Raw genomic sequence first — 12698 nt, 5'->3', positions numbered from 1 at the left:
CATACAGCTCATGAAAACCCAAAATTCCTATCTCACAAAATTAGCATATTTCATCCGACCAATAAAAGAAAAGTGTTTTTAATACAAAAAACGTCAACCTTCAAATAATCATGTACAGTTATGCACTCAATACTTGGTTGGGAATCCTTTTGCAGAAATGACTGCTTCAATGCGGCGTGGCATGGAGGCAATCAGCCTGTGGCACTGCTGAGGTCTTATGGAGGCCCAGGATGCTTCGATAGCAGCCTTTAGCTCATCCAGAGTGTTGGGTCTTGAGTCTCTCAACGTTCTCTTCACAATATCCCACAGATTCTCTATGGGGTTCAGGTCAGGAGAGTTGGCAGGCCAATTGAGCACAGTGATACCATGGTCAGTAAACCATTTACCAGTGGTTTTGGCACTGTGAGCAGGTGCCAGGTGGTGCTGAAAAATGAAATCTTCATCTCCATAAAGCTTTTCAGGAGATGGAAGCATGAAGTGCTCCAAAATCTCCTGATAGCTAGCTGCATTGACCCTGCCCTTGATAAAACACAGTGGACCAACACCAGCAGCTGACACGGCACCCCAGACCATCACTGACTGCGGGTACTTGACACTGGACTTCTGGCATTTTGGCATTTCCTTCTCCCCAGTCTTCCTCCAGACTCTGGCACCTTGATTTCCGAATGACATGTAGAATTTGCTTTCATCCGAAAAAAGTACTTTGGACCACTGAGCAACAATCCAGTGCGGCTTCTCTGTAGCCCAGGTCAGGCGCTTCTGCTGCTGTTTCTGGTTCAAAAGTGGCTTGACCTGGGGAATGCGGCACCTGTAGCCCATTTCCTGCACACGCCTGTGCACGGTGGCTCTGGATGTTTCTACTCCAGACTCAGTCCACTGCTTCCGCAGGTCCCCCAAGGTCTGGAATCGGCCCTTCTCCACAATCTTCCTCAGGGTCCGGTCACCTCTTCTCGTTGTGCAGCGTTTTCTGCCACACTTTTTCCTTCCCACAGACTTCCCACTGAGGTGTCTTGATACAGCACTCTGGGAACAGCCTATTTGTTCAGAAATTTCTTTCTGTGTCTTACCCTCTTGCTTGAGGGTGTCAATAGTGGCCTTCTGGACAGCAGTCAGGTCGGCAGTCTTACCCATGATTGGGGTTTTGAGTGATGAACCAGGCTGGGAGTTTTAAAGGCCTCAGGAATCTTTTGCAGGTGTTTAGAGTTAACTCGTTGATTCAGATGATTAGGTTCATAGCTCGTTTAGAGACCCTTTTAATGATATGCTAATTTTGTGAGATAGGAATTTGGGGTTTTCATGAGCTGTATGCCAAAATCATCCGTATTAAGACAATAAAAGACCTGAAATATTTCAGTTAGTGTGCAATGAATCTAATATATATGAATGTTAAATTTTCATCATGACATTATGGAAAATAATTAACTTTATCACAATATGCTAATATTTTTAGAAGGACCTGTACACAATCATTCTATCTGTGGATGTCTCCCCAGCAACAATTCCTCATGTCCAAATAAGGAGTACGTCTGGTTCTTCTCTTATAACAAACTTATCCTGTCCTGTCTCTGGCCTTGTCTCTTTCCCCCCATCCCTTTACGACCTTGCCCTTTCTCTATCCTGTACTCCCTTGTCATTCACCAATTTATGACCTGCACTCTCTATGTTTTCACTCCCCTCTGCTTCACTCCCCTAGGATCCTTCTATGCTTCACTCCCTAAGCTTGACCCCCCTATTTCCACACATTCCAGTTACACACATAGATAGTTTATATTCTACAATCCCTCTTTTGAACTCTCATAAAAGAGTTAACAATCTAAAATGTCCTTCTAAAAATAAGTAGAAATAAGTAAAAATATTACTGTACCACCTGTAAAAAAGAAAATCATTAAAAAACATGCATACATCATATTATGCGTCCATGAATTCACACTCTGAATCCTCATCCACACAAAGTTCAATCATAACCTGAAAAAGATACAGAAACATCAAAATGTAATATAAAATATAAAATGTTCGCCAAACGGTGTCTTCTGGGGTGGGAGGGAAGCTCCACCACTCCCAGTGAGAGAGAAACTCAATCAGTTCCGCCTCTTCTTCTGTCTTTGGGTTCAGTGTGGTGTCAACATTTACACACAGTATTTAAAGAGTATGTGGGTGTTATCTCAACTTAAAAGAGTTTGTGCTTTATGGCCCTGAACCGTCCTCGGGTCAGGGGTAACAGACCATCTGCTGGTTCCTGAGACATCACCCAAAAGGGATGGGTTTTAACCATCAAACGTCTGATCCTGGTTTTTGCAGCTTCCTCCTCTAACACAGATGTTCTGAAGAAAGAGAGGTAACCTAAAGGCCATACATTTTAGAACTCCTTAGAGCACTTAATACAAGAATTTCCATGAAAGTTAGATAAAAACAGCCGAGATTTCCTCCTCAGAGTCAGTTTCGCTGTCAAAGTGGGAGAAAAGAATTTGGCTGACCCTTGCTGTCCAGGCAAAGGAATGCCTAGTAGCCACCAAATGTTAAGAAATTAAGGAGAATAAGCGTCATGGCGCATGTTTGACTATCTCTCTGTTGCAGACGTCGCCAGTCCATCATCCAGAGAAAGGTTATGTGCAAATGTGTAAAGGTCTTCCCTGTATGTTTTCTACGTGTCTCTCACTGTGGTGTGTGTGCAGTGAGGCAAATGACCTTATGATTTCTAACTTTCAGGCAATGCGATGGCCTTAAGTAGATTCTGAAATAACGTTGCACTGCCCAAGGGATTGTGCCCTTGTAAGAACAATTTAGCCATGAAACCTCCCACACTAAAATGACAGGTGTTTCAGTTTCATTGTCCAACCCCTGTACCTTAAACTGCAAAACTGTTAACATGCACCTACCTCAGAAACAAGCTGCTTCTTAACTCTCCTGAAAACTCAAAGTTTTAATCAATCTTGGATTTAGAAACATTATTCTAAACATGGATTATTGTGTCCTGCCACATATAAACAAACATTCATTTCAACAGTGATCTTCAACCACCTCTTCAATCACTCGTCAGCTTACAGTTCTTTATCTTGTGGTGGTCTGCTGTCCTCACACCTTTCAGGCCGTGGATGATCAAGTTGGAAGATGATTTGTGTCCTGGAAGCCAGATGAAGCTGGGGGAGCTGGAGCTTTCCTGCAGCTTTCCTGGGTGTCTAGTAGGATCTGATATGGGCCTTTCCAGCGCCTGGACTTCCAGTGTTTTCTCCTAGATTCTCTGATCCAAATCCAGTCACCAGGAATAAAGGACTGGAGGGTGGAAGTGGCTGTTTCTGGTAATGCAGCCTTCACCGTCTGAGAAACTTGAGAAAACACAGTGGACAGGTTTTGACAGTAAAACAACATCCTATCTTGGTAATATCCCCATAAGTATTAGATTAATGGAAATCCAATGTAATTTTGACACATACAGTCTACAAATTTAATCTAATAAATAATTCCTGTCAAATATGAAATCATAACTCTTATTCTTTATCAAACATATATTCCTTACTTTTGGCATATCTTGAACTGTCAGTTAGCTTAATGGCACCAGGGGAAACTTTAAATCTAATAAATCACCAATGATTATGTATGCAAAACTAATTCTTCAAACTAGTTGAAACTATTTCATTAACCTTTTAATAGTAAAACACATAAATCTAAATGTCATGCTACATCCTTAATTATTATACAAAAAAACATGTTTTTAAGGCAACAATCACTACAAGCATTTTGATCCTATTGTCTCTTAAACAGTGTTAAAACTCAGGAAGGGAGGTGCTGAGCGTTACCATGACAACAAAGGCATGAACCAATCTAGTAGGTGGGCGGAGTCAGGCAGAACTAACCTATGATGGACAGCCTATGGGCGGGACCCACAGTTTCTTCATTCCAACCCATCTTAATGTTGGACAATGAAACTGAAACACCTGGTTTTAGACCACAATAATTTATTAGTATGGTGTAGGGCCTCCTTTTGCGGCCAATACAGCGTCAATTCATCTTGGGAATGACATATACAAGTTCTGCACAGTGGTCAGAGGGATTTTAAGCCATTCTTCTTGCAGGATAGTGGCCAGGTCACTACGTGATACTGGTGGAGGAAAACGTTTCCTGACTTGCTCCTCCAAAACACCCCAAAGTGGCTCAATAATATTTAGATCTGGTGATTGTGCAGGCCATGGGAGATGTTCAGCTTCACTTTCATGTTCATCAAACCAATCTTTCACCAGTCTTGCTGTGTGTATTGGTGCATTGTCATCCTGATACACGGCACCGCCTTCAGGATACAATGTTTGAACCACTGGATGCACATGGTCCTCAAGAATGGTTCGGTAGTCCTTGGCAGTGACGAGCCCATCTAGCACAAGTATTGGGCCAAGGGAATGCCATGATATGGCAGCCCAAACCATCACTGATCCACCCCCATGCTTCACTCTGGGTGTGCAACAGTCTGGGTGGTACGCTTCTTTGGGGCTTCTCCACACCGTGACTCTCCCGGATGTGGGGAAAACAGTAAAGGTGGACTCATCAGAGAACAATACATGTTTCACATTGTCCACAGCCCAAGATTTGCACTCCTTGCACCATTGAAACTGACGTTTGGCATTGGCATGAGTGACCAAAGGTTTGGCTGTAGCAGCCCGGCTGTGTATGTTGACCGTGTGGAGCTCCCAACGGACAGTTCTGGTGGAAACAGGAGAGTTGAGGTGCACATTTAATTCTGCCGTGATTTGGGCAGCCGTGGTTTTATGTTTATTGGATACAATCCGGGTTAGCACTCGAACATCCCTTTCAGACAGCTTCCTCTTGCGTCTACAGTTAATCCTGTTGGATGTGGTTCGTCCTTCTTGGTGGTATGCTGACATTACCCTGGATACCGTGGCTCTTGATACATCACAAAGACTTGCTGTCATGGTCACAGATGCGCCTGCAAGACGTGCACCAACAATTTGTCCTCTTTTGAACTCTGGTATCTCACCTATAATGTTGTGTGCATTTCAATATTTTGAGCAAAACTGTGCTCTTCTCCTGCTAATTGAACCTTCACACTCTGCTCTTACTGGTGCAATATGCAATCAATGAAGACTGGCTACCAGGCTGGTCCAATTTAGCCATGAAACCTCCCACACTAAAATGACAGGTGTTTCAGTTTCATTGTCCAACCCCTGAACCTTAAACTGCAAAACTGTTAACATGCACCTACCTCAGAAACAAGCTGCTTCTTAACTCTCCTGAAAACTCAAAGTTTTAATCAATCTTGGATTTAGAAACATTATTCTAAACATGGATTATTGTGTCCTGCCACATATAAACAAACATTCTTTCCAACAAACAAACACAAAACATCAAAGACAAACAAATGGCCAAATTTGAAGCTTCAAGAATTCAAAGAAATTATTAACAATCTATTTTCAGAATATGTTTTCTCAGCCATATCTTTTAATGCTGTAATTTATCAATTTTGTTATGACAATCTTCAGGATCCTGTTTTAAGATGAGTGCACATAATCCAAAGATATCTCAAACTATTAAGAAGCACAGCAACAGTTTTCTCTTAAATGAATCCAAATTTACTGATGCTGAAACCTTTTGCCAATTCTTTGTACTGTAACTCTATAATAACAATAACTACAATCCTGAGAGTTATTGTTATAATTCTCTTTTTGTTTGGCTCAATTTGATCGCAGCTGTATTCAAGAATTTCTCTGCTCAGGTTAAATGCAAAGAAGTATTTTAAGCCGGTGTTGACATTTTTATGGTATATCCAAACAAAACAAAAACTGCAGTGTTTGACTTAATCAGAAATTAAGATAAGAAGCTTGACTCCAAACTGGACTTTTTTCCACATAGTGTTTCAAAGGGAAGACACATAATTTTCCTTAATTTGGCTATTTAAATTTTGAGAGTTGGGGAGAAAATTATTACTAGAACCCCTCTTTAATAATCCAAATGCTGATAAATGTTCCAATATTTTATGATTTAGTAATCTGAAATTACCTTGTGTACCTTTGTACTCCTATGTATTGTTTTAATCTTTACACCCTAAAAAATCAAACAAGGAGACTGGAGTTTGAACTGACCATCCTCTTTAGTGTTGAGAGAGCCTTTATTTATTTTCTTTTCCTAAAATGAAGGATTTTCTTTATTCTGTTATAAAAATCCTAACCTTGGTTCCAAAACAAAACTCTTCAACCCCAATCTGTGTCCCCAGAGTAGAAATTTTGAGTATTATTGCATTTCAAAGCCACAAAATGTTCGGAACCCATCATTGGCTTAGATCTATTTTAATTTCATTTTTTTTTGTGTGTGTGTGTGTGTGTGTGTGTGTGTGGTACCACTGTCCAATCAGATTCTTTCTTACCTTAAAAAATAAGCCAATTTTTCCCATTCTCATTTTAAAGGTTTGTTTTACCAAGGAAAATGTGTTTAACAAAATCAATTACTCTCAAAAGTTTAAAATGTTTTAGCTGGTGATATCTTAGAAAACAACAAGTGTTTTAATATTTCTGTGCAGCACAGAACTAATTAGGTTTCCTTTCCTTCCCCAAAGGGAAAGAACCTGCAGAACCAAGCCTTTCATAGTTTTTGTCAGGATCTGATATAAGGTACAGTGTAAATCAACATGAATCAGAAGAGGGAAGGAAAGAAATTAATATAACCTCTTCCCAGCAGCTGCTGTGAAAAACAATGAATTTGTACTTTCCATAAGCGTCAGTTAGCACTTGCGGACAAAAACTGCACCAAATTGTAAGTCCTGTGTCAGAGACTGTATGAAGACCATCTGCAGTAGAACTAAGCCTGTTTTAATGAGGTCTCTACCCATTAGATTTATGGGATACAAACTCTGACAACAGAAAATAATACCTGAAAGAGAAACCCATCAGGTTTTACACATGCGCTGGGTTTTAATAATGCTCCTTCATGAGATCTTTCCTGAGAATAACATAGAAACACTTGGTTACTGCTGAGTTTTGGAGATGTTATAACTTCCTCTGCTTGTAATAACTTTTAATAACTAGAATAATTGACCCTGAATATTCCACGACAAAAGAGAACTTGCTTCTCTAAAAGAATTAACTGGAAAGTATCAAATGAGTTAAGTTATCACACTTTTGAAGATACTTTTCTAACCCTAAAATAATATTTTAACCCGCTATATCTGTCAACGTCAAGCCAGCGTGTCACATGAGCAGCGGTTAATAAGCGTTCGTCGTTGCAGAAAATAGGAAAAGATTTATGCAAATGTGTGTGTGTTTGTACTTTACCCCCCTCAGTTTCTTAATCGCTCCAGAGTCAGACTGTCATGGCACACAGTCCTCTATCAGTCCAAAAAACAACCCAAGCCTTTCAGGTGTGTTGGTGGGACATTCAATCCTTCTTTGTCCACTTTAACTTCTCCAGGAGGGAGAAAGAACTTTGCTACGGTCTGTTTCTCTTCTGCCCGCATAAGATGTGCTTTCAATATAAATCCAGTGTATCGCTCTTCTGGCTCTGGCAAACAGCATGGCTCGTTGTCCATCTCAGTGGGTTTGGGCCAGACTTCTTCTGAGTTTCGTTCTGGTGGAAACTCACACTGTGATTTTCAGCAGGCAGGCAGGCAGGAAGACACTCTCTTTCAGGCAATGCTGGAGAAGCGTCTCTGGTCAAGTAGCCATGAGAACGGCAGGTTTCTAAAGTCCAGACTCAAAAACGCAGATGTTACACTCAAATCCCATACATGTGTGTATGTGTGTGTGTGAGAGGCAGATGAAAAAGTTTAGTATAGGTTCAGATTTTGCACACAGAAATATTATCAGTCAGTCAGTCAGTTGTCCACCATAACATGCACTATACTCCTTTCTTTTCCAACTGATCGCAATATTTAAGACAAACGAAACGTCCTGCAGGAAAGTTTTAACTCTTTAACACCTTAATTGATGCACTCTGTGCTTTTTAATCTTTTTCTTATGTTTTTTATTTTTCTCATCTCCATCCATCAACTGTTTTACTTGAAACTATTTAAACTATTTAACTTATTTACACTCAAACTTCCACTCTGTGAAGAACCAAACTTATCTTCCCAAGTTAAAGCACATTTAACACAATCATCCCCACCTTTTCCTTTCATTTTTTAACCCTTCCACTCAGAGGGACTTTTTCAATCTCTGTGATGCCAAACCCGGTTTGACACCTAGGAATCAACCCTCCGTTGACTCCCTGGAATTCCTTTTACTTAATCTTATTATTACAGTTTCACCATTTAAGTATCTCAACTGTCTTCCCTCACCTGCCAATTCAGGATCTCGGGGTCCTATCCCTGGCCACTTTGAGGCGTCCCATTCCCTCGGGGAGGCTCTTACTAACCCCAGCCTAAATACCCCAGTCCTCGTCAGAACTGAGTTTGGATTGCCAAATCCGGAACTTATTTACTTCAACACCGTCACCATTTAAGTATCTTCGGTAAAAAGTATGTTACAGCCTCAACATTCAAGTATCTCTGCTAAAATTTATCTTGTGTCAATCAACAAATATTTTTACGCAATATATCATTTCTTTACCGTAATCCATTATTTCAACCAACAAATATTTTACCCAAAACTGATCAAGACTGTAAATTTAAGAGAAAACATATCTATTCCACAACACCACCTACATTATTAGCAGGCAAAAGGAGAATAAATATAGATTTCCTTACCTTTTGTTTTGGGTAGACCCTGTGGTGTTGTAGAAAGACATCCGCCTCGTAGTCAATTAATTATCCTTTAGTTAGTGCCAAATCCGGATCACGGCACCAATTGTTGAGGTAGGAAAACTTTACTGGCCATCAGTTAACTCTTGCATTACTCCTCACCTCTCATCGACTCTTTTTATTTGGCACCCCAAAGGACAATCCTCAGTCAGAGATCAGTTCTACGTTTCCGCAAGTTTAATAAAACCAATCTGAATTCAGAGAGGAGACACCACACTTACAGGGTTACCTGGAAACGTCTGTGTGTTGTCTCCTTTGGAGGCGCCACAATACCTTTATATACCCCTCGCTGCTATGCTGCATACACAATCATTCTATCTGTGGATGTCTCCCCAGCAACAATTCCTCATGTCCAAATAAGGAGTACTTCTGGTTCTTCTCTTATAACAAACTTATCCTGTCCTGTCTCCGGCCTTGTCTCCTTCCCCCCATCCCTTTACGACCTTGCCCTCTCTCTATCCTGTACTCCCTTGTCATTCACCAATTTATGACCTGCACTTTCTATGTTTTCACTCCCCTCTGCTTCACTCCCCTAGGACCCTTCTATTCTTCACTCCCTAAGTTTGACCCCGCTATTTCCACACATTCCAGTTACACACATTGATAGTTTATATTCTACAGTTATAAATCCATTTATATTTAAAACGCCCCTGGCTGTAAGTGCATCAGGTTTCATGCTCTTATGATAAAGTGCACATTTGTTTTGGTTATCTACCCCACCAAGAACCTGTGGTTAATGAACAGATAAATGAAAACATACGAGTAAAGTTTATCTGCAAGTCAAAACTGTGTTCAACAGTGATTACAAAGAAATGCCACACTATGTCTGGAGTGACTGAAACTGTCAAAAAATGCATTGGTTTCAACATCAGAGCATAGTGAGAGGTATTTACCAAACATGGCCCTGAAATGCATGTTACAACTTCCCATGCCTCATGTAAATCCACAACCTAAATCCAATTGATAATCTGTGGTAAGACATGCTATTTTTGTAGAGAAACACGGGCAAAAAATCAGTCTCTAGATATGCAAACCTGGTCGAGATGGCAGGTTAAAGTTGATGATACAGACTGAAAACAAGTTAATTTAAAGGATGTGGTGTAAAACATAGATTGCTGTGTAGATAATGACTGCTGGGAAAGCAATCAGCTGTATAAAACACAGATTAACACTTCTGTGAGCACATGTTGGATTTGCTGGCATCATGCACGGACTCGGCAAATTTCTGCTTCTCACCGTTCTGGCATGTCTTGGACAAACTTGTAAGAAACCAGCACATTTTAACTCTCTAACTGTCTTACTGAGCCAATTTACAGTTTTTTGCTTATAATTTCAGTCCATGGGAGTGACATCATACATGTAGAAAAAGCCCCAAACAACTCTATGTTGTACATGGACTCAGTGCAAAACAAATGGGGTCATGTGTGTGGAGGATTTCTGGTCAGCAAGGACTTTGTAATCACTGCGGCACACTGTTTTAAAGAGTGAGTCCGCTTTCCTATCTGTTTATGACTGTTGACTGTTTTTTAAGAATTTCTTAATTTGATGCTTCAGAGAACCTGAACATGTTATTCTGGGAACCCAAAATCTATGGAGGTGGAATACTCAACCAAGGTATATTGAATACATGTGCAAACACCCAGCTTATCAATCAGTTGTACAGGGTGATGACCTCATGCTCCTTAAAGTAAGTATATATTGATACAAATAATATGCAATTAGATATTTGGTGGAAGCAGTGTTACCTTTTAGTAAATCTTTAACCTTTCTTGTACTTTTTGTATCTTTAGTTGAATGGGAAAGCTCCTCTAAACAATGGAGTGACAACAATTCCACTTCCAGCACCTGAAATAAACCTGAAAGAAAATCTGATCTGCTCTGTAGCAGGATGGGGTAAAACTGAGAATGGTTCTGGTGTGGATGACCTGAGAGTAGTAAATGTGTCGCTCATAAATCGACAAACCTGTCAGAAGGCATGGGAAAATAACTTTCCTTCCAATGTGATTTGTGCTGGAGGATATGGAACCGACAAAGGATTTTGTCAAGTAAGTTGTATTGCTTTGTATGTGGTCTAGACATATTGTGTTTAATGTAAAAGTAAAACTAAGTAAGATTCCTTTTTTTAAAGGGGGATTCTGGCGGTCCTCTGGTGTGCGAAGGGATAGCTGTTGGTGTTGTATCATTCAACAAATACAGGTCCTTCTCAAAATATTAGCATATTGTGATAAAGTTCATTATTTTCCATAATGTCATGATGAAAATTTAACATTCATATATTTTAGATTCATTGCACACTAACTGAAATATTTCAGGTCTTTTATTGTCTTAATACGGATGATTTTGGCATACAGCTCATGAAAACCCCAAATTCCTATCTCACAAAATTAGCATATCATTAAAAGGGTCTCTAAACGAGCTATGAACCTAATCATCTGAATCAACGAGTTAACTCTAAAGACCTGCAAAAGATTCCTGAGGCCTTTAAAACTCCCAGCCTGGTTCATCACTCAAAACCCCAATCATGGGTAAGACTGCCGACCTGACTGCTGTCCAGAAGGCCACTATTGACACCCTCAGGCAAGAGGGTAAGACACAGAAAGAAATTTCTGAACAAATAGGCTGTTCCCAGAGTGCTGTATCAAGGCACCTCAGTGGGAAGTCTGTGGGAAGGAAAAAGTGTGGCAGAAAACGCTGCACAACGAGAAGAGGTGACCGGACACTGAGGAAGATTGTGGAGAAGGGCCGATTCCAGACCTTGGGGGACCTGCGGAAGCAGTGGACTGAGTCTGGAGTAGAAACATCCAGAGCCACCGTGCACAGGCGTGTGCAGGAAATGGGCTACAGGTGCCGCATTCCCCTGGTCAAGCCACTTTTGAACCAGAAACAGCGGCAGAAGCGCCTGACCTGGGCTACATAGAAGCAGCAATGGACTGTTGCTCAGTGGTCCAAAGTACTTTTTTCAGATGAAAGCAAATTCTGCATGTCATTCGGAAATCAAGGTGCCAGAGTCTGGAGGAAGACTGGGGAGAAGGAAATGCCAAAATGCCAGAAGTCCAGTGTCAAGTACCCACAGTCAGTGATGGTCTGGGGTGCCGTGTCAGCTGCTGGTGTTGGTCCACTGTGTTTTATCAAGGGCAGGGTCAATGCAGGTAGCTATCAGGAGATTTTGGAGCACTTCATGCTTCCATCTGCTGAAAAGCTTTATGGAGATGAAGATTTCATTTTTCAGCACGACCTGGCACCTGCTCACAGTGCCAAAACCACTGGTAAATGGTTTACTGACCATGGTATCACTGTGCTCAATTGGCCTGCCAACTCTCCTGACCTGAACCCCATAGAAAATCTGTGGGATATTGTGAAGAGAACGTTGAGAGACTCAAGACCCAACACTCTGGATGAGCTAAAGGCCGCTATCGAAGCATCCTGGGCCTCCATAAGACCTCAGCAGTGCCACAGGCTGATTGCCTCCATGCCACGCCGCATTGAAGCAGTCATTTCTGCAAAAGGATTCCCGACCACGTATTGAGTGCATAACTGTACATGATTATTTGAAGGTTGACGTTTTTTGTATTAAAAACACTTTTCTTTTATTGGTCGGATGAAATATGCTAATTTTGTCAGATAGGAATTTTGGGTTTTCATGAGCTGTATGCCACAATCATCCGTATTAAGACAATAAAAGACCTGAAATATTTCAGTTAGTGTGCAATGAATCTAAAATATATGAATGTTAAATTTTCATCCTGACATTATGGAAAATAATTAACTTTATCACAATATGCTAATATTTTGAGAAGGACCTGTATGAGAACTGCAAATACCCAGATGTACCCAACGTCTATACAGACATATCCAAACATCTTAAATGGATCAACAACATTATGAAAGCAAAGACATGTGTGTTGTAAACTTGTTACAGAAGTTCTTACTGCTGAGTGAGTTGTTTTTTATTTCATTTTATTGT

At 40.7% G+C, this 12698-nt stretch overlaps 1 protein-coding gene across 1 annotated transcript; it reads left to right on the top strand.

Annotated features, from left to right (window-relative positions):
* The first annotated feature begins 9938 nt into the window (after positions 1 to 9938).
* Positions 9939 to 12642, top strand: LOC124874442 (duodenase-1-like). The gene is made up of 6 exons (XM_047375793.1): positions 9939 to 9996; positions 10071 to 10218; positions 10289 to 10421; positions 10525 to 10779; positions 10863 to 10938; positions 12545 to 12642. Exons 1-6 carry the CDS (start codon positions 9939 to 9941, stop codon positions 12640 to 12642), a joined length of 768 nt encoding a protein of 255 aa, XP_047231749.1.
* Positions 12643 to 12698: the final 56 nt, after the last annotated feature.

The sequence above is a fragment of the Girardinichthys multiradiatus genome, chromosome 9 (genome assembly GCF_021462225.1).
Source record: "Girardinichthys multiradiatus isolate DD_20200921_A chromosome 9, DD_fGirMul_XY1, whole genome shotgun sequence".
NCBI classification, from domain to species: domain Eukaryota; kingdom Metazoa; phylum Chordata; class Actinopteri; order Cyprinodontiformes; family Goodeidae; genus Girardinichthys; species Girardinichthys multiradiatus.
The sequence above is the reverse complement of the archived record's forward strand: the minus strand, read 5'-3'. Positions and strand labels throughout refer to the sequence as shown.

What these genes read in the sequence shown, in the direction of transcription:
- LOC124874442 (XM_047375793.1), top strand. Translation starts at nt 9,939, where the DNA reads ATGCACGGACTCGGCAAATTTCTGCTTCTCACCGTTCTGGCATGTCTT. An exon ending in GGCATGTCTTGGACAAACTT is followed by an intron (nt 9,997 to 10,070) that starts GTAAGAAACCAG and finishes TTATAATTTCAG; the next exon opens with TCCATGGGAGTGACATCATA. An exon ending in CAACAAATACAGGTCCTTCT is followed by an intron (nt 10,939 to 12,544) that starts CAAAATATTAGC and finishes ACCTGTATGAGA; the next exon opens with ACTGCAAATACCCAGATGTA.